At 62.6% G+C, this 19,143-nt stretch overlaps 6 protein-coding genes across 7 annotated transcripts; 3 read left to right on the top strand and 3 right to left on the bottom strand.

Moving 5' to 3' along the window:
- Nucleotides 1-1,267: 1,267 nt before the first annotated feature.
- TMED6 (transmembrane p24 trafficking protein 6) lies at nt 1,268-3,520 on the top strand (the record flags this gene model as incomplete). The annotated part of the gene is made up of 4 exons (XM_079541210.1): nt 1,268-1,522; nt 2,544-2,670; nt 2,837-2,988; nt 3,296-3,520. 4 exons carry the CDS (start codon nt 1,268-1,270, stop codon nt 3,518-3,520), a joined length of 759 nt encoding a protein of 252 aa, XP_079397336.1.
- Nucleotides 3,521-4,039: 519 nt separating this feature from the next.
- Nucleotides 4,040-5,621, bottom strand: NIP7 (nucleolar pre-rRNA processing protein NIP7; the record flags this gene model as incomplete). Of its 2 annotated transcripts, XM_079541634.1 has the most annotated exons (5): nt 4,040-4,341; nt 4,422-4,562; nt 4,646-4,784; nt 4,871-4,957; nt 5,566-5,621. In XM_079541634.1, the coding sequence occupies 5 exons, from the start codon at nt 5,619-5,621 to the stop codon at nt 4,222-4,224; spliced, it is 543 nt and encodes a 180-aa protein (XP_079397760.1). In that variant the 3' UTR covers nt 4,040-4,221. The 2 variants fall into 2 exon arrangements, with proteins under 2 accessions (XP_079397760.1, XP_079397761.1); XM_079541635.1 differs by lacking the exon at nt 4,422-4,562.
- Nucleotides 5,622-5,735: 114 nt separating this feature from the next.
- Nucleotides 5,736-8,325, top strand: COG8 (component of oligomeric golgi complex 8; the record flags this gene model as incomplete). Its single annotated transcript, XM_079541283.1, has 5 exons — nt 5,736-6,049; nt 6,265-6,472; nt 6,730-7,548; nt 7,754-7,922; nt 8,036-8,325. The coding sequence occupies 5 exons, from the start codon at nt 5,736-5,738 to the stop codon at nt 8,323-8,325; spliced, it is 1,800 nt and encodes a 599-aa protein (XP_079397409.1).
- Nucleotides 8,326-8,588: 263 nt separating this feature from the next.
- Nucleotides 8,589-9,626, top strand: PDF (peptide deformylase, mitochondrial; the record flags this gene model as incomplete). Its single annotated transcript, XM_079541284.1, has 2 exons — nt 8,589-9,129; nt 9,225-9,626. 2 exons carry the CDS (start codon nt 8,589-8,591, stop codon nt 9,380-9,382), a joined length of 699 nt encoding a protein of 232 aa, XP_079397410.1. The 3' UTR covers nt 9,383-9,626.
- Nucleotides 9,627-9,831: 205 nt separating this feature from the next.
- On the bottom strand, nt 9,832-12,910 carry VPS4A (vacuolar protein sorting 4 homolog A; the record flags this gene model as incomplete). The annotated part of the gene is made up of 11 exons (XM_079541679.1): nt 9,832-10,114; nt 10,397-10,537; nt 10,615-10,834; nt 10,975-11,056; nt 11,204-11,352; nt 11,587-11,743; nt 11,952-12,071; nt 12,253-12,314; nt 12,389-12,536; nt 12,605-12,716; nt 12,890-12,910. 11 exons carry the CDS (start codon nt 12,908-12,910, stop codon nt 10,013-10,015), a joined length of 1,314 nt encoding a protein of 437 aa, XP_079397805.1. The 3' UTR covers nt 9,832-10,012.
- Nucleotides 12,911-14,455: 1,545 nt separating this feature from the next.
- On the bottom strand, nt 14,456-19,085 carry SNTB2 (syntrophin beta 2; the record flags this gene model as incomplete). Its single annotated transcript, XM_079541403.1, has 7 exons — nt 18,516-19,085; nt 15,849-16,059; nt 15,515-15,716; nt 15,271-15,413; nt 14,999-15,195; nt 14,639-14,820; nt 14,456-14,548 (listed from the first exon to the last, which is right to left on the bottom strand). Exons 1-7 carry the CDS (start codon nt 19,027-19,029, stop codon nt 14,456-14,458), a joined length of 1,542 nt encoding a protein of 513 aa, XP_079397529.1. The 5' UTR covers nt 19,030-19,085.
- Nucleotides 19,086-19,143: the final 58 nt, after the last annotated feature.

Consider the following 19,143-nt stretch of genomic DNA (forward strand, 5'->3'; position numbering starts at 1 on the left):
CTCCCTTCTGAAACTTAAGCAACTGGTTTTTTTTTGGTTTTTTTTTTTGTTTTTTTGTTTTGTTTTAGTAAAAATTGGTCCCATGTTAAACAATCTAGTGCTTAATGATGTTGATTGTGACATTGTCTCCTTCCTGGTAACAGCATCCTGTACGCAATCTGCAAGCATGTGAACCCTGAGGGCACTGTTTCTTGCCTTCAAATGACTGAGTGGTGTCTTCTATAAAATAAAGTTCTTTGCTGATGAGTTTCAAGAGTTGCAATATGTGAATTTGTGCCTCCTTGATAGCAGTGAGGCAGTTTGGAGCGCTGGCTGTGTGGTGACCAGTTTGTTTGCTGCCTGAGCCTGCTGCAATGTCAGCAGCAGGTGGGGGGGGGGTGGAACAGGGATGCTCTGAAGGTGTGAAGTGCCTCCTCACAGGCTCTGAAGTCTCATGGCCCTGAAGCCAAAGGGGCATTTCCTAAAAGCACTGTGGGGTGAGAGTAACTGCTGTAGAAACCCTAGAAATGATGGGAAGCCCAGCCAGGCTTCTTGCTTTTTTCAGTTGTTCTGTAGCCTCTGGACTTACAGCTGGGGGCTTCGTGTGTGCTGTGAGCCAATGCACAACAGCTAGGCACTGTGCAGACGTACCTACACCAACACTGTGGGGTTGGATCTGGAGGGTTGCTGGAATAGCGTGTACTTCCACCCTCTGATCTGTTCACTTCTCCAGTTTCTTTTTTTGGAAGGGGTTTTGTTTCCTTTTTGATCGATGCTCTGGGCTCACTGAAGCAGCTGTAGAGCTAGTGCTGGGTAGCAGACTGTTTGGAAACACCTGCTTTCCCCTCTGCCCTTCAGCACTGATGGAACGAGCTTCCGCTGCCACCTGCTTGTGGCTGTGCATTTCCCTCTGCTGCTGTAACACTACTTGTGCTGGAACAGCTGCAGGTAGATGGGAGCACTGTGAGCTTGCAGGGGCCAGTTCTGGACTTGGTGAGAATCATGCAGTGGGGCAGGAATCACCAGAGTGATTAATTGCTTTGCTCATAAGTACTGGCATCGTTTGTCTGCAAGCAGAGCGAGTCTGCCTGGGACCTGGACCAGTGCTGTGCAGACAGGAGATGCTGCTGGTGATTGTGGCACTTTGCAGCAGCCTTGGCCCTTAGCAGGGGGGTTTGGGTGGATGGGAACATGAACAAAGCAGACCAAGTCTGGCCGTGCACCAATATCACCTTGAGTGGAGCCGGCTCCTGCCGAGCAACACCGTGCAGCAGCACAGGCGCAGTTAATGATTGATAACGCCGCTGCCTCGGCTCTGTGCTGCTGCCCAGCTGGAAGCAGCATGCTGCTGCTGGTGCTCCTGGTGCTGGGGCTGCCAGGTCCTGCTGGGTGCCCCAGGACTGAGCCCCTGAGCGGGACCAGCGATGAGCCCCTGTTCCGTGGTGCTGACCGCTATGACTTTGCCATCATCGTCCATGCTGGCACCACTGAGTGCTTCTGGCAGTTTGCACACCAGAGTGGCAATTTCTTCTTCAGCTTTGAGGTGAGTGCTGTGGGACCCATCCTGCTGTGAGCTGGTGCTTCTGCCAATGGGTTTGGGGGAATGGCTGCCTTGCTGTCATCGGGGTGGAGGGGAGGGGAACATCCTTGGTTGTACCGGGGAATGGCTGCAGTAACTTCAATGCCTGGTCCTAGGGCCTGAGCTTTTTTTTTTTTTTTTTTTTTAAGGCACTTTGCCTTCTCATCATCAATCCCATCAGCTATTTTCAAAACGAGGAGTATGTTCAGAGTGAGGAGGTGCAGGGTGCTCTGGCTGTGGTGGCCCTGTACCCAGATGGAGCTCGCTGGGGCAAGCTCAGCGCTGCAGGAGTGCTGGGCTGGCTGGAGGCCATTGCAGGACCTCAGCTTCCCTCTGAGCTGTGGCTGGGAGGAGTGCTGAAGGTCTCAGGTGCAGCCGTATCAGTTTGTCCCTGTGCTCAGTCCCCTTCCCACAAGGGGGACCGGAGCCCTTTAATCTCCTGTTTACACTGCTGGCTGAAGGAGCGTGGGGACACAGCTGCCACCACCTCGTGCTTGGCAGAGCAGCCACACAGTGCTCGTGTGGGAACAGCCCCAGCACGTAGCACAAGCCCAGCCGACCCCAAACATGCTCTTGCTCAGCCCCAAAGCCAGCAGACAGCTGGGAGCTGCTCTGCAGGGCTGAGAACATGCTTGGAGCCTGCTCTCCCCTCCAGGGACCCCTGACAATGACCCAACCCGGTCCTCTACCTCTCTGTGAGTGCCAGCAGCACTATGGGCAAGGACAAAGAACTGAGAGGTGACCCTTCTCAAGGCTGTGGGTTTTGTTTTCCTTTTATGTGTAGCTGGCAGTGGCAGGAGGCATTTAGTGCTTGAGTGCAGCCAGCACCCTCAGCTCCTGCTCACGACCAAGCAGAAGGAAACTTGAAGGACTCCTGTTTTCCCAAGAATGGGGCACAAAAGACCCTTAGGTGATGCCTCCCTAAGGACAGGTGTCCCCTTTGGGCAGCGTCCCAGCCCTGCTGTTGGGTGTCTCCCACCTCCAGGTGCAGCGGGCGACAGGCATTGCCAACAGCAGGCACATCCTGGCCACAGCAAAAGACCCCAATGGCTTCCAGCTCGGCGCCTCCCAGGATGTGCGAGGACAGATCAACTTCCTGACCAAGGAGACAGGTCCCTGCTGCCCGTGTCCCCCGGGGCTGGGTGGGCTCTGTGGGTCCCCATAGTGCTGATGTGTGTTGTGTGGTCACGGTGCCCTCCCTGCCAGCACACATCAGCATTAAGTGCTCAATGCAGCGCTGCCAGCTTAGGGAACAAAAATCTCCACTTCTCTCTGCAGGTTTCTATCAGCTCTGCCTGGACAATGGGCAAAATCACTTTGGCTTTATGCAGGTGTATCTCAACTTTGGTGTCTACTATGATGGCTTCAACATGGAAAAGGAGCAGACAGAAGAGAGGAAACAGCTGAATGACACGTTGGATGCCATTGAGGTAAGTGCTGCTTCTGCCACAGTGCTTCAAAGCAGCGCACGGGTCAGGCTGATGCAAAAACAGGCCAGAACTGAACGCAACAGTGTGGCCTCCAGCAGCACCCCGTGGCAGGGATGGGCAAGTTCCTCCTCAGGGACCAAGGAAGGACATTTGTCCCTGCTTGATGTGCTGCTGCCTAACTTGGTGTTGAACCAAGCTGGTGGCTCACTGGATGTTCCTGCAAGGGTTCTGCCAGTGCTCTGCCAGCTCCTCAGCAGCACAACCTGCCTGAGCACCATTCTCTTCTCCTCCTGGGCTATGTCTGCAGGACAGCATTCAGAAACTGTACATCCGCATCTTCCACATGTGGAGGTTCTACAACTTTGCCCGGATGAGGAAAAGGGCCGACTCCTTCCTTCTCGAGTCCAACTACCACTACGTCAACTGGTGGTCGATGGCTCAGAGCTGCCTCATTGTCCTCTCTGGGGTCCTGCAGCTTTACTTCTTGAAGCGTCTCTTCAACGTGCAGAGCTCTGGGAAGCCGAGGTGCTGACAGCTCCCTGACACAGCACAGCCCACAGGAGCAGAGCCCCACCTGCACTCACCCGCAGCAGTGACTGAGGGGCTTGCCTGCTCCTCTGCATCAGCCCCCCTGCTTTCCACAGAGCAGGAGGAGAAAGCCCAGGTCCTGCCCTGGGGAGAGGGGGTGGTGTAGCTGGAAGCAGAGCTCACTCACCTCCCACTTTTAACTGAAATTACCTTTAGGAAAAAAAAATACAAAAACCTCGATTTTGTGTTAGTGTGTCGTTGCCAGCTTTTAGTGTTTCAATCTGCCCCTTTTGCCTAGAACCCCATTTTATGAAATACCCATGGATTGTACCCATCCTTCTTGTGCCTGCCTGGATGGGATGACAGCAGCCCTGCAGGCAGCTATCTGCTGTCTTCCTGCCTCCCTCCTGTGTATTGCTGCCTGCTGCACCAATCCCAGGCTCCCAAATGTGCAGCCAGGCCTCAGGACTGACGCCCTAAGGTGCTGCATGAGACAAGAGACAGTTAAAAAGAAGGAACAGGCTTTATACAATCACAACAGCACAGCTGGTGCCTTCTTGTGCTCCCAGCAGCAGAAACTGCTCCCAGCTCCTGCTTTCTCCTTGGGGTGTGCTCCCTGCAGCTCCGTGTGCTGCTACCACGCATGATGCAGGACAAGTCCATTCTGCCCAGGCGTGCTTGTGGCTCCTGAGCATTTGTGCTGCCCTAAGTCAGTGTGTCCTCACTGCGCACGTACTCCCCGACATCCGCCTGGTGAAACACCACAATGGCCATGGGATCCACCTTCCGGCAGTCCTGGGTGGATTTTGCAGCTACTCCAAACCCCTGGGGAAGAAGGGAGAGGGAGTGTTTTGCAGCCCAGTACCCATTCCCTTAGAGTGGGAAGTGTTGGGGAGGCCACTCACCAGTGGGATGTCAGCCATGGAGTACACCACCACGCCCTGGTACTGTGCTGTGTTCTCCGTGATGCGGCCCAGGCCAGACTTCAGCACATGGTTGCCATAGAGGAAGGACTGCTCTGAGCCTGGCTTCACCCACACTTTATACTAAGAGAGAGGCAGGAGTCGGTGAGCTGCCAAAAGGGTGGCACTGGGAACAAGCAGGTGCTGGGGGGTGGGAAACATCCCACCTTGGCATAAGGTGCAAGGAAGTCCAGGGCAGTGACGCTGAGCCGGAACTTCTGTGTCTTGGTGAACTTGCCAAAGCAGGTGCCCAGTGCCACCAGGCTGTCCCGTGGGATGCTTGCAGCACCCTTCAGCAGCTTCTCGCTGTGGGGAGACAGGGATGGAGAGGCTGCAGGCTGGGAGGGCTGCATGGGCTCACCCTGTGTCCCACAGCCCCAACCCCAGCTCACCTCACATAGTAGACACGGTCACGGTGCAGACGGAAGCAGTAGGTGCCATCGGGCCGGTCCACCAGCAACTGGATGTTCTCGCCAATGCTGCAGGGAAAAGCTACATCAGATCCATCTCTGGTGTTCTCCCAGTGTCCTCTGGTCCGCCTGGCTCCTTCTGACCCATCTCTCTCTTTCACACCTCATGAGGTTCATCAAGGCCAAATGCAAGGTGTTGCACTTGGGTTGGGGCCATCCCAGATACATACATAGAGTGAGGGAAAAAATGTGTAGAAAGCAGCCCTGCATAGAAGGACTTGGGGGTCCTGGCAGACGGAGTGCTTAACACAAGCCAGCGGCGTGCACTTGCAGCCCGGAGAACCAACAGTATCTTGGGCTGCATCAACAGCCCAAGACGGGTGGTGCCCATCCCTGGAGGTGCCCGGGGCCGTGGTTGGGCTCCCGGCAGCCCGAGCTGGGGGGCACCCGGCGGCAGGGGAGGAGCAGGAGGTCCGTTCCAACCCGATCACGCTGCGATCCCCTCGGCCCCCCTTGTGCCACCACTGCCTGCACCCGTCCTTCGCCCCATCCATTCCCCGTCAGCCCCGCCGTTCCCACACGCGGCACGTGCCGCGCCTCCGCTGCAGCCCCAGGCCCTCGTTCCCCCGTCGGTCCCACCGCTCCCCCGCGCCGCTCCCGCACTCCCAGCCGCTCACTATCTCCCGAGCTTCTCGAACACCGCCCGCGTCTCCGCCTCCGTCAGCGGCCGCATCGCCGCACGCCCCACACGCGCTGCAGCGCCGGAAGCGGAAGTGGCGGTACTGCGCCGGAAGTGCCTGAGCCGGGGCCGGAAGTGGCGTGGGCCCGTGCCGGCGGAGCGACTGCGATGGCGGCGGAGGAGGAGCGGCTGCTGGCCTGGCTGCGCGGACCGGCTGTGGCGGGACCCGGCGGCGCTGAGCTCGCCGCTTATGTGGCCGAGCTGGCGGCGCTGGGGCTGGCGGAGCTGGGCCGGGAGCCAGCGCGGCTGGCGGCGGAGCGGGAGCGGGTCGGGGCCGAGACGCGGCGCTTGGCCTTCGAGCACTACCGCGCCTTCATTCGCTCCGCGGAGTGCACCGGGCGCGCCGGCCGCGGCTTCGGTGGCATCGAGAGCCGTCTGAGCAGCCTGCTGGAGCGCCTGCCCGCCCTGCAGGATGCCTGCCGGTGAGCGGGATGGGCCAGGCTCGGGGGCGCTGGGGACAGAGCTGACAAGACGCAGGAAGGACTGGAGGTGGGTGAGGCTGGGGGCAGTTGGAGCCCCGAGGCCAGTGCCAGCCCGGTGTTGGGATCGGGGTCAGTAGCAGAGCAGGAGAGTAGCTAAGGAGGTCCCAGCATGTCCCCCTCCACCCGCCCGGTACTGATCCTTCCTGGCCCCGCAGGAACTTCATGCGTGATGCTGAGGCCATTGCCTGCAGCCGGCGGATGAACAGCCTGACACTGAACCGGCACACAGAGATCCTAGAGATCCTGGAGATCCCGCAGCTCATGGACACCTGTGTGCGTAACCGCTACTATGAGGAGGCGCTGGAGCTGGCGGCCTACGTGCGCCGGCTGGAGAAGAAGTACAGCAGCATCCCCGTCATCCAGGTAGGGCCATGCTGCCCCTGCTGCATGGCTGTCCCACAGTCAAAGGTCAGAAAGGTCATTAAGGTCAGAAAAGATCACCGAGTCTAACTGTCAACCCACCTTGCCATGCTTGCTTAGACCCAAATGCCACAGCTCCATGTTTCTTGATGCATGGGGTGTTGTGACCCCGAAGTGTGGGACCTGGCACTTGGTCTTGTTGAGTCTCATGCAGTTGGCCTCAGCCCACTGATAGTACCACTGAGGCTCTCTCCTCACAGGGAATTGTGGCCGAGGTGCGGCAGTCCACTCAGCTGATGCTGAACGAGCTCATCCAGCAGCTCCGCACCAACATCCCTCTGCCCACTTGCCTGCGGGTCATTGGCTATCTGCGGCGCATGGATGTCTTCACCGAGGCCGAGCTGCGCATCAAGTTCCTGCAGGCACGGGACGCCTGGCTGCGCTCCATCCAGGCCTCCATCCCCGAGGATGACCCCTACTTCCACCTCACCAAGACAGTCGAGGCCTGCCGTGTCCACCTCTTTGACATCATCACACAGTACCGTGCCATCTTCTCTGATGAGGAACCGCTCCTGGCCCCCGAGCAGCCCTCCCTCAACGAGGGGGCCATCTTCCATGGTTGGGTGCTGCAGAAGGTCTCTGAGTTCCTGCAGGTGCTGGAGCGCGACCTGCAGCGAGGGGTGGGCGGCCGCTTGGACTCGCTGCTGGGGCAGTGCATGTACTTTGGCCTCTCCTTTAGTAGGGTGGGGGCTGATTTCCGTGGGCAGCTGGCCCCCATCTTCCAGCGTGTCGCTGCCACCACCTTCAACAAGGCAGTGGATGAGGCGGTGGAGAAGTTCCAGGAGGAGATGAATTCCTACACGCTCATCTCTGCCCCATCTGTGCTGGGCAGTGCCGCAGCAGTGCCGGTGCCCTCAGCCCAGCCAGGGACACTGCAGCCACCCATGGTGCTGCTGGACTTTCCTCCCCTTGCCTGCTTCCTCAATGGCCTCCTTGTTGCCTTCAATGACCTGCGGCTCTGCTGCCCCATCGCCCTGGCACAGGATGTGGCTGCCTGCCTGAAGGATGCCCTTGGCAAGGTAAGGTGCTGGGGCTGCACTTGGGCTCCTACTTTGTAGGAGAAACAGAACAGCTGCAAATAAGGATGGTTTCTGTGCCCAAAATGCTGCCTTGGGCCTAGTGCTATGAAAGGGAAGTGGCTGTTTCATGTGTCAGGTTCTCCAGGCCCTTGGGTTTGCCTGGGGATTGTGATCTGGAAATTAATGACTCTGTTCTCTGCCCCAGGTGACCAAAATAATCCTGGCCTTCCACCGGGCAGAGGAGGCGGCATTCAGCGGGCGCGAGCAGGAGCTCTTTGTCCAGTTCTGCGCAGCATTCCTGGAGGATCTGCTTCCTTACCTGAATCGCTGCCTCCAGGTTCTCTTCCCCCCGGCTCAGATCGCACAGGTGCTGGGTAAGACTCCACTGTGGGGAGGAATAAAGTGGGAGATGCTGTTGTCACCACGGGATGCAGTGTTAGCTGCACTGCGCTGGAGGGCTGTGCCCACCCCTCTCTGTGTCCCATAGGTATCCCCCCGGCCCATCTGCAGCGCTACACCCACCTGGGTTGCATTGATGTGAACGCTTTCAGAGAGCTGCTGGCCCCTGTCCTGCCAGCACAGGAGGCAGAGCTGCCGCCCAGTGAGGAAGAGCCATCCCCACAAAGCCCTGTGCTCGCACTGCATCGCACGCAGACAGAGGAGACTGGGCCAGGGGGGCCCCCGCCAGAGCAGGGCAGAGACGAGCCCGCAGACCCTGCACTGGGTGCTGTGCTGCTGGATGAGAGCGGGCAGGGAGGGGAGCATCCTGCATCGTGACCCGGGGGCTGCGGAGAGGGGAGAGCCGTGCTGCTCGGGTGAACACTTGTTCTGCGGGCACAGGGGTCCCCACGCGTCCCCTCGGTGGGGCCGGGCCGTGCCTGCAGCAATAAAGCCGTGCCACCCGCGTGGCCGCCCGGTCCCCGCCGTGTCTTTCCCGTTTGAAGCCGCGGAGCCGTCGCTCCTCCCCGCCGGCAGGGGGCGCCAGTCCTCGCCCTCCCCGCCCCCAGCGCCCCTCCAGCCGCTGCGTCACATCCGCCGGGATGGCGGCGGTGCTGTGCAGGCGGCTGCTGCCGGGCCGGGCTCCGGGTCAGGCCCGCGGCTGCGGGGCCGAGGCGGGGTCGGGCTGGGCCGCGGTGCGGGAGCGCTCCTACTGGCAGGCGCTGCGGCGGCGGCTGCGGGGCCCTTCCAAGCCGCCGTTCTCCGCGCCGTGCCAGGTGGGCGCTCCGGTGCTGCGCGCCGCCGCCGCCGCCGTCGCCCCTGAGCGGTTGGGCGGCCCCGAGCTGCGGGCGCTGGCGGCGGCGCTGGCGGCCGGGCTGCGGGGCGAGCCGTGCCTGGGGCTGAGCGCCCCGCAGCTCGGTGTGCCCCTGCGCGTCTTCGCCGCCGCGCTGCCCCCAGAGCGCTGCCGGCAGTACCCCGCCGCGCTCCGCCGCGCGCACCGCATCGAGCCCTTCCCGCTGCGGCTTCTTGTGAACCCCGCGCTGCGCGTTCTGGACGCCCGCCTCGTCACCGCGCCCGAGGGCTGCGCCAGCATCCGTGGCTTCTCCGCCTGCGTCCCGCGGCACTGGGCCGTGCACGTCTCCGGTACGGCCTCGTCCCCACCCCGTCCCCCCCGCTTCTCTTCCCGTCCCCTCTCCCCGCGGCCCGGCTCCGGCCCTACTGGCGCCGTCCTGCCGCAGGCGTAGATGAGAACGGGGACCCGGTGAGCTGGGAGGCGACTGGCTGGGCTGCCCGCATCGTGCAGCACGAGATGGACCATCTGGACGGCGTGCTCTTCATCGACCGCATGGACAGCCGCACCTTCGCCAACACCGCCTGGAGCCAACTCCTCGACTGAGACGGAGCCCCGGCAGCGGTACGGCACTCTGCGATGTGGCCGCGGCCCCCATCTGCCCCTTGGAGCCGGCCTCGGAGCTTCCTTTCTCGGTCTAGGAAATGGGGCTGTGCAGGACGGGACCACCCCTCTCTCCTGCAGCACCTGGTCCACGGGAGGGGAAGGGGCTGGGAGCTGTGGGCTGTGGACCTGGAGAGAAACGAGGAGGGACTCGGCTCCAAGCGGCCATTATAGAACGTGCTCCTTGTGTGGCAGGCAAAGGACCGTGGGAATGGGGAGGAGAGGGTATCCCCAACGCTGGGTCCCTTTGTGGCCCCAAAGCCTTGCTGTGGGGCAGCTGTGCCTCAGGGAGGGGCTAGGCACTGGCGGAAGCTTTCAGATTGTTTTTATTTTCATATAAACAAGACAGAACCCAAAGCAGCATTAATTTAAAAAATAAAAAAAGAGCAGGAAGAAGAGTGAGGAGCAGAGGAGCGCTGGGACGCCTCTGTTAATGTCGGCCCTGCCAGGGCAGCGTGCCCCCTTCCCTGCCTGGTGCTGAAGTGAGATGGGTTGGGTTGTGAGCTGCAGATGAACCTGTTTGGCACAGCCGCCTGCCTGGGAGCAGCGGGGCCCCATCATCCACCACGGCCCTTAACCTTCCTGCCCAAAGTCCTCTGTGAACTTCTTCACCTTCAGGAGGTCCTCGGTGTTCACGGTGGGACGGGTGGTGGCCAGAGAACGCAGCATGTCCGACTGCAATACAGAGCAGGGGGCAGCTCAGACGTGGAGGTTGGGGGGATGGTAACATGCTGGGGACACGCTCACGCTTAGGGTGCTGCTGCCGGGCAGGCGTTGCCACTGCAGGGGCTCGGGAGGGCACCAGTACCCAGCTGCCACGTGCCTGCACCAGGCCCTGAGGCAAGTGGCAGCTCTGGAGGAGGCAGGGGAACCGGTAGGGCTGGGGTGGCAGCATTGCTGTGCTGGGGATGGGCCCAAACGCAGCAGGATCTGACCGCTGTTGGCAGCCCCACTCACCATGCAGACAATGGGCTCCATCAGCTTGTCACTGGGCACCTCCATCCAGGTCATCTCGGTGGCACCCGGGTCCCCAGGCGAGCACGGCATCAGGAGGTCATCCACCAGAAGGTTGGGGTTGGTGCGGGAGGGACCGCGGACCTGGGAGAGGCGGGCAGTGCTGCAATACAGCCTCAGTGCCCCCCCTGCAGCAACACAGCTCCTGGCACCCAACTCACCTTCTTGAAGTGCGTAGCTGACTGCACCTTGCGGACAGGCTGCATCAGGGCATCCCGCACAATGATGCTGATATCAGCCCCAGAGTAGCCATCTGTCTTGCGTGCCAGCTCGTGGATGTCAGCATCCGTCAGAGAGTGTGGGGTGTTGCCCAGGTGCAGTTTGAACATCTGGGCCCGGGCTGCCTCCTCAGGTAATGGGATGTAAATGCGCTTCTCGAACCTGAGTGTGGCACAGGCAGGCGTGGGTGAGTGGCTGTGTTCCCCACCAGGCTGGCCCTGCGCTGCCAAATCTCGCAGCCATATCCTGTGCAGTGCAGCACTGTGCTTTTGGGCACTGCAGAGGGATCGTGTCCTGCTTACCTCCTCCTGATGGCCGAGTCCAGCACCCAGGGGATGTTGGTGGCACCGAGCACCAGGATCCCATCACTACTGTTGCCCACACCTGCCCAGAGAAACAGCAGGGGGGACGCTTGAGAGCCATACCTAAAGGAGATCGCTGCTTCATCCAAACCCACCCCATCCCACATTCCCTACCTAACAGGTGTGCATGCCCCGGGCAGCTCATCGTGCCAGGGGAAGCCCCACTCACCCTGCATCTGCACCAGGAACTCTGTCTTGATGCGCCGGGCTGCCTCACTCTCATTCTCATTGCGGGAGCCGCACAGTGAGTCCACTTCATCGATGAAGATGATGGAGGGCTTGTGCTGCCTTGCCAGCTCAAAGAGGTTCTTCACTAGCCTGGACACAAAGGCAAGGGGTGGGTGCCCCCACCCAGAGCCCCAGGCGAGGACCCACAGCCCCACTGCCCACCCACTGCAGAGGGGCACGAGCCCTACACACCACTGCTTCCTCCTGCCCCTGCCTACTCCAGAGCCCTGTGATGGTACCAAGGAGGGGAACGCAGTGCACAGAGAGCAGCCACCCCCTGGACAGCCATCCCTTGGCCAGCCCGCAGCCCTGGTGACACCTTACTTCTCACTCTCTCCCAGCCACTTTGACATCAGGTCCGAGGACGACACGGAGAAGAAAGTGGAGTTGTTGGCCTCAGTGGCCACAGCCTTGGCCAAGTAGGACTTCCCAGTGCCAGGAGGCCCGAAGAGCAGGATCCCTCGCCAGGGCGTGCGCTTCCCTGCGACAGAGCCCAGCGTCAAAGCTTCTCCTGCACTGCACAAACTGGATCTGCACAGGGACCTCGGGCCAGCAGGGACAGACATCCCTTCTGCTCTGGGTCACCTCCCTGCATGCACACCTCTACCACAGCTGCCACCCTTCGTCATGGGGCATGAGGCCCCTCTCCATAGCCAAGCGGCAGTCTTGGAGCTGCCAGTGAGCCTCACCAGTAAACAAATGTGGGAACTTGATGGGCAGGATCACGGCTTCCTTCAGGGCCTCCTTGGCTCCCTCCAGGCCAGCCACGTCGCTCCACCGCACATTGGGCTTCTCCATCATGATGGCACCTGCGGGGCAGAGATGAGAGCTGGAGCCCACGGCTCCACCCCGCCAAACCCCCACCCTGCCAGGCTGACCCGACCCCTTGGCACATAGCACAGCTCCAAATTCCAGCAGTGCCCCCACGGCACCGCTCTCTGTGAGACCTCCCTCCAGCCGAGCACCACCATGCCCACCACAGCCCCTCACCCATCAGCTGCTCCTGCAGTTTCTTCTTCTCCGGGTTCTCGCCCTCGCTGTCGCTGTCGCTCCTGGAGAGATAGGACAGGGATGCGGTCACACGGCCGTACCGTGCCCCGCCGGTAGGGGAGCAGCCCCCACGCACCCCTTGGCGTCATTCTGTGCCTCCTTGACGGGCTTCTTGCCCTGCTTCTCCTTGCTGCGCAGGTACTCCTTCAGCTTCTCGGCCCGGTCCAGGTACTGCACGCACTTGGCACGGATGCTCTCCTTGGCTTTGTCGCTGTGCGCCTCATCTGCACGGAGAGCCCCGGCCGTCACCGCGGGCCCCGCAGCCCCGCGCCCCCCGCGCCCCCCCGCTCACATTTGATGGCGTGCAGGAAGTACTCCACGGCGTGCTGGTACAGCCGCAGCGCCTCCTCGTAGTTCTTGGCCTTGTCCTCCTCGGTGGCTTTGGTCACCAGGTCGATGGCTTTCTGCGGGGGAAGCGGCGACCTGAGCTCTGAGCCCGGCGCCGGGCCCGGCCCCAGCGAGCGCGACCCGCCCCGCCCCGCAGCCGGGCCCGCTCGGAAGGACGGGCCGGGCCCTCCCGGAGCGGCCCGGCGGGGCGGTCGGAGGCCGGGCCCGGGCGGCGGGCACGGCGCGGTACCTGCAGGGTGGTCGTTGTCATCTCATCGCCCGGTGGCGGCCGCAGCTGGCGCGACCCGGCCCGGCGGCGGCGGCGGCGGCGGCGGCGGCGGCGGCGGGGGCCCGCGGGACCGCCCCGACTGCGGCTGTGCGCGGCGGCTACAGCGCCCCCAGGCGGCGCCCGCCGGTACGGCAGAACATGGGCGGGGCCTCCGCTGGACGCGCCCCGCCCGCACTTCTCGCGCATGCGTACACCGCGCATGGCCGGCTCTTAACGTAGTGTGTCGGTGTGAGCGGCTGCCGAGTGGCACGGTTGTCTGCTCTTGATGAAGTCAGCAAAGGCGCTTCCTGGACTTCAGGAGGCAGAACTTGGGCTGTTTGGGACATCTGATGGGAGAATCCCTTGGGAGTCAGTGCCGGAGGGCAAAATGCTTACATAGCATACATATACGGTGGTCCACAGCACGGACAGACACACGGTGCACATAGCCAATATGCTCTGTGTATACACCTCATAAATAGCGTGTGCATACATATCTGTGTGTGATATATATGTTCACTGCGTGTGTGGTACGGAGAGCGTGTATGTGTATCTATACTGTACTGCATGCACAATGTGTGTGTATACATGTACATGTGTATACAAACATGTACACACTACGCCTCAGACAGTGCAGCCCCTCATACACACACACAACACAGCATCTACACAGCACACACACGTGTATATCTGCACACCCCTACACAGAAACACATACAGCACACACACACTGCACGTGCAGGGGCACACAGCACACTCCCATCCACATAGCACGTCCCACACGTGTGCAGCACCATGCACAGCTGCTCCTGCTGCGGTGCCGATCACAAACCCCATACAAGGCCAGTTTGTATAAATAGCGATTTACAAAGAGTACAAAAATAGAATGGGCTGAGCGGGGTGGGGGGCTCTGCACCCCCCAGGCCCCCTGGCACAGCTCATGGGAAGCAGAAACGTTTGCGGAGGAGTTGGGCTGGGGCACAGCGGGGACCCCCAGCACCGAGCACCCGTCCCCGCACCAGGGGCGGAGGTAAAGTACAAAAAGCAAAAGTGCATTGATCTATGTATCCCTCCCCAAAACCACGGGGCCTACGGGGGTCCCACTGTGCTCTCAGCCCAGGCAGGGAACAGCGTTTGTTTGCAGACTCTGAGAGTTTGGGGAGCACCTGCCTTGTGATTGCGGCATGGTAGGGACCGAGCCCCCTGCCCATACCAGCATCACAGGGCCAGGTCCCAGCGTCCTCCTGAGTGCCCACATTTTTAAGACGAGCCCCCCCCAGGGGATACAAACAGTGCCCAACACAGTCCCACTTGGGGGAGGAACACAAGGTGAAGCTCCCGGGGGGGTGGGGGGGCAGTGGCCCCACTGCAAGGCACAGGTGGTGAGATCAGAGATGGCTTTTGGGGGCAGGGGATAACACTGAGCTCCCCGAGTCGCAGAAGGGGAGCCCCCTCCCCAAGGCACCGGTGTGGCAGGCAGCGGTGGGGCTCCATGTTTCCCAGGCTGCTTTGCATTGTGGAGGCAGCTGGGGGGGTCAGGATGGTCGCCTACACCAGCAGCCCCATGCGGGTGACTTTGGCCGAGAGGAAGGTGTGCAGCACGAAGACGATGGGCTTGGGGCAGGAGTGCAGGTCCAGCGCCTGTGCAAGGAAAGGGAGAATGGTGTCAAAGCATAAGGGCAACCCAAGTCCTAGGGTATGCCTCGGATAGGGTTAGGGGTCCCTCCTCACCAGTTCCCCCTCTGGGCCTCCAAAGTCTAGATAGAGGGTCCTGATGCCATCGTCCGCCGACATCTTCAGCTTTTCATAGGGGTAGCGGTAGAGGACGCTGCCGCCTGCCTCATCGCGGCAGATGGTAAAGCCGCCCTCGTAGTGAATGCAGAGCTTCACCTCCTGGCCACCCAGAGTGCAGCCTGCAGGCACAGGCATGGCTTTGGTTCTGTCCCCACCACCTGGCTACAATCACCCCCAGACACCCCAAAACTGCCCCAAGCAGTGGAGAAGGTAGAGAAGCCATCATGCAGCACAGCACCATCACTGCCAGGGACTCCCTGTCCCATGGGCAGAGCCCTGGTGCCGGTGTGCACTCACCCACGGACACCTCCTTGATGAGCTCAGCAGCAGCATGGCAGCCCTGCACCAGCACTCGCGTCCAGCAGGACAGATCACGGTGCGTCTCCACACGGAAGACGTGCATCTCAATGCCCTGCCGTGAGCCCGTTCGCGTGGCAAAGGTCAGCTCAGAGCCCAGCGAGGGCGAGCGGCGGCCCGAGCCTGAATGCACCAACCTGGGGACGGGAGGAGATGTCGGTGCTGCATCCCACGTGTGGGGATGGCTCCTGCAGGAGTCCCCATCCCAGTACCTGGTGGCCACCAACGGGTAGCTGTGGCATGGCGAGGCCCACGCGTCGCGCGTCCAAGGCATGGCGTCGTACAGCAGCAGATCCTTCTCCGTCACCGCCATCAGGACTGGCCGCCACTGCTGCCGCCCGCCGTCCAGCCGTGCCTGATGGACAAGCAGCACAACGACAGGGCAGCTTCAGCCGCCACCTCCCCAGCGTCATGGTGCCACCCAGTGATGGCATCCCCCGGTACACAGACCCGTACCTGCTCTGCCAGCCACGCAACGTGCTTCACCTCCCGGCCCCCAGCGCTGCCACCCAGCGCAGCATTGAGCTCCGCCAGCACCTGCGGCAGCAGCGCCGTGATGTTGGCATGCAGCGCTGTGAACCAGGAATGTGCGGTGGCAGTGTCCTTGCAGCGCAGGATCAGCGTGTTCCTGCTGTCCGGCGAGTGCAGCTCGATCAGCCTGCGGGGATACGGGGCTCTGGGACGGGGCCAGCCTGGCTGCAGGCGTGCTGCCAGCAGTGGGGCCGGAATGGGGGCACGGCGCAGCCTGGGCCATGTGCCAAGCGCTTCCCAAACACCGCCGCCTGCTCACCGGTTCTCCAGGTCGGGCATGCTGAGGTTCCGTGCAGCGAAGCACATCTTCAGAGGGATGACCTTGTGGTCACGGGCGCCGTGGTGCTGGGGTGATCCTGAGTCCTCGCTGCCGCTCAGGCTGGGCGATTGCGGGGCAGCACCCTCCCAGGGCAGGTCTGACACCAGCGATGGCTTCTTCATGTAGGGCGTCACCTCCCGCATGAACTTCACTGCGGGCAGACGGCGTCGGTGTTAGGGATGGGGGGAAGAAGGGCCACAGACAGCGCTGACCCCTGCCAGGAGCCGGAGGCACGCAGGGCCCATCCCAGCACCATCAGGACATGGGGATCGGAAGGGCCCGGCAGCGCGGGACAATGGCGCGGGCAGGAGGTCAGCCTGCAGCCCATCCTGCCCACCCTGCCGCACGCTGCGGCCAAGTTTCCAGCGCCGCGGGTGATAACAGCCCCAGGATGGTGCCTGCAGCCAGGATGTCCCGGCCCTGCACTCCTCTCCGGGCTGAGAGGAAGGAAGGACTCATCGCTCCAGGTCCCCACAGACCATCCCTCCCCAAACACATGGTAGGCGCCAGGATGTCAAAATCCTTCACTTGCTGAGTGCTGTCCCATCACCATGCCGCTCCCCGCTGTCACGCTTGGGGACAGCCAACACAATGCGTTCCAGATGCTGGGAGCGCTGCGTGCCAGAGCACTGAGCAGGGGCTGACGCCGAGCAGCGGGCGTGCGGCCGAGCCAGAGAGCCGAGCCCCCTCAGCAGGGAGGGAACAGCCGCAGGGCAGCGGGGAATTAAAGTGAAAAAAAACAGCGAGTAAGCTGTAATCTGCTGTGAAACACAGCTGTGAAGCACGGCTCCCCACAGGCAGGGAGACGGTGTGACGCCGTGGTGGGAGCTCTGAGGGGCGCCTGGCGGTGCTGCTGAGCCGACACAGCTGGAGGGGATGCACTGCCCTTGCTGCGGACACCAGGAGATAATATTAGCTCCCGCCGCGCTTATCCCCAGATTACGCCTTCCCTGCGCACCTCTAATCCCCATGGGCAGGCCAGTGCCTGGAGTGGATGGTTGTGAGCTGGGGCTCGGCCAGCGGCAGCCTCCAAGGTGGCTCACAGCTGGCAGCCAGATGTTGGCAGCCTGTGTCTGAGGCTGGAGCACTGGGGCCACTGCTCCCTGCCCGGGAGTGAACCCTTTGTGCTCTGAGCCATGGTGCTGGCACTGAGCAGCAGAGACAACGACATCCCTGAAACCCCCTGGGCAGGCTTTTGAGCCCAAAGTGGGAGCTGCTGGACACACCGTGAGCTTCATGCCCACCTCCCTTGATTTGCACAGGGCGCCTTGATTTGCACAGGGCACCCTGCAGTGCCTTGCACCCTGTGCAGCACCAGCTAGGCAACCACAGTGTTCCAAATGCTTGGTTGGGTGGCGTTGGTTCAACCAACCTGGTGGTTTGCCCGCCTTTGCCGTAGCTGGGACAGTACACGCAGACACTGCCATGCTGTACAACCCTGGCCAGCACCCTGGCACTGGGGCACAGGCAGCAGCAGAGCCAGAACACAGCTGGGAGATGCTGCTGGGGGCAGTGCCCGAGGCAGGACACGAGCATGGAGCTGCTGTACCAACACGGCGCAGCGCAGAGGGCAATGGCACGTGCAGACTCACCAGCTGAGCTCCATCCCAGCACGGCTGTCATGGCACGGCACGCCTACACGCTCACCGCAAAGGAAACCCAGCACTGCTGCACCCTCACAGCTCGCTGCAGGAAAGCGGCTGCACCCTGGGCTCACCTACGGGGCTCTCACTACAGCCCAGACCCCCCCTCGCAGCCCAGCATTACCAGCCCCCTCCCAGCAGCACCAGAGTGGTTTCCCCACCCATGCATGTGGGTTTCCTCCCACAGCCCTCCTTCCTCTTTCCAACCTTGCTGCCCGGTGCAGAGCTGCCTGTGGGCCCAGAGCTCAGCTCCCAGCTCCCACCCAGGATGGGGTAGGGGTTCCGCTACGCTGATGGCACCAGAAGGATGGCACCCAGCACGGGTGCCTGCAAGTGAAGTGAAACCCAGGGCTGGAGAGTGGGCACGGGGCCCAGTGCCAGTGCTCCTGGCAGCCCCCAGCTGGCTAGGGTACCCCATCCACGTCCATGGAGCAATGCTGCCTGTCCCTGCATGCTCCTTCCAGCCCCAAACATGGCTCGTCCCCTCCTTGTCCCCCGGTGCCCTGGAGCCAGCGTGGGCAGCTGAGCCACACAAATCCGCACACGCCCTCGCACCGACACAGGGCCCCGGTGGACATGAGGACGGGACGTGGGGGTGGGACCGCGCTGACACTGGTGGTACCGGTGGCACCAGCAGCGCTGCACCGGCAGGTCCTGCCCCAGCTTGCCGGGAACAGGTCGGGCAGGAGCCGGTGCTCCGCGGGCACCGAGCCTCGTGCACAGCATCAGGGCGGGCACCGTGGGGAGCACCGCCGGTCCCGGGGCGCCGCTGCCACCCCCGGCAGCACGGGGCACGGCAGTAGGAGTGAGCTCCGACGTGGCCGTCCCCGTTCGCCGCCGGGCTGTGCGGAGACGCCACAGGGAGAGGAGCCGGGGGAAGCCCGGGGACGAGGTGACGGGGGAGGAGGAGACCCCGGGGCGGAGAGCGGGACGGGGCAAAGGGGGGGGGGAGCGGGGCCAGTACCTTCCAGGATCACCTCCCTCCCGGCGCGCTTCAGCGCCTGCACGGCCTGGTCGTGGGTGGCGTCGCGAAGGTCCACGCCGTTCACCGCCAGGATGGCATCGCCGAGCCGCAGCGCGCCGCTCCGCTCCGCCGCCAGCCCCGGGAAGATGCGGGAGATGAGCACGGGCATGCGGTTCTCGCGACCGCCCTTGATGCTGATGCCGAGCCCGCCCGCCTCCGCCTTCACCACCCGCACCCTCCGCACGCAGCCGGGCACGGCCGCCTCCGCGCCGCCCCACTCGCCGCCGCCGTTGGCCACGCCGTTGAGCCCCGGGGTCGGTTCTCCGGGCTCGGCCGTGAGGCTCAGCGCCTCTCCGCTCAGCTCGGCCGCCACCCGCACCCAGCGCTCCCGCAGCAGCAGCTCCAGCAGCCCCGCCTTGGAGGCGCGCGTCCACACGGCCATGCCGCCGCCGCCGCGCCGCTCCGCCCCGCCCCGCCACGGGCCCCGCCGCGAGGACACGCCCCACGCCCGCATGGCGAGAGGCTATTGGCTGTGCGCGTCGCGAGGGGCGGGGCGAGGGGCCCTTCCAGCGTTCCGATTGGCGAGGGCGGGAGGCGGCGGCGGGGCAGCGCGCCGCGGACTGGGGGC

The sequence above is a fragment of the Tetrao urogallus genome (assembly GCF_951394365.1).
Source record: "Tetrao urogallus genome assembly, chromosome: 12".
NCBI lineage: Eukaryota > Metazoa > Chordata > Aves > Galliformes > Phasianidae > Tetrao > Tetrao urogallus.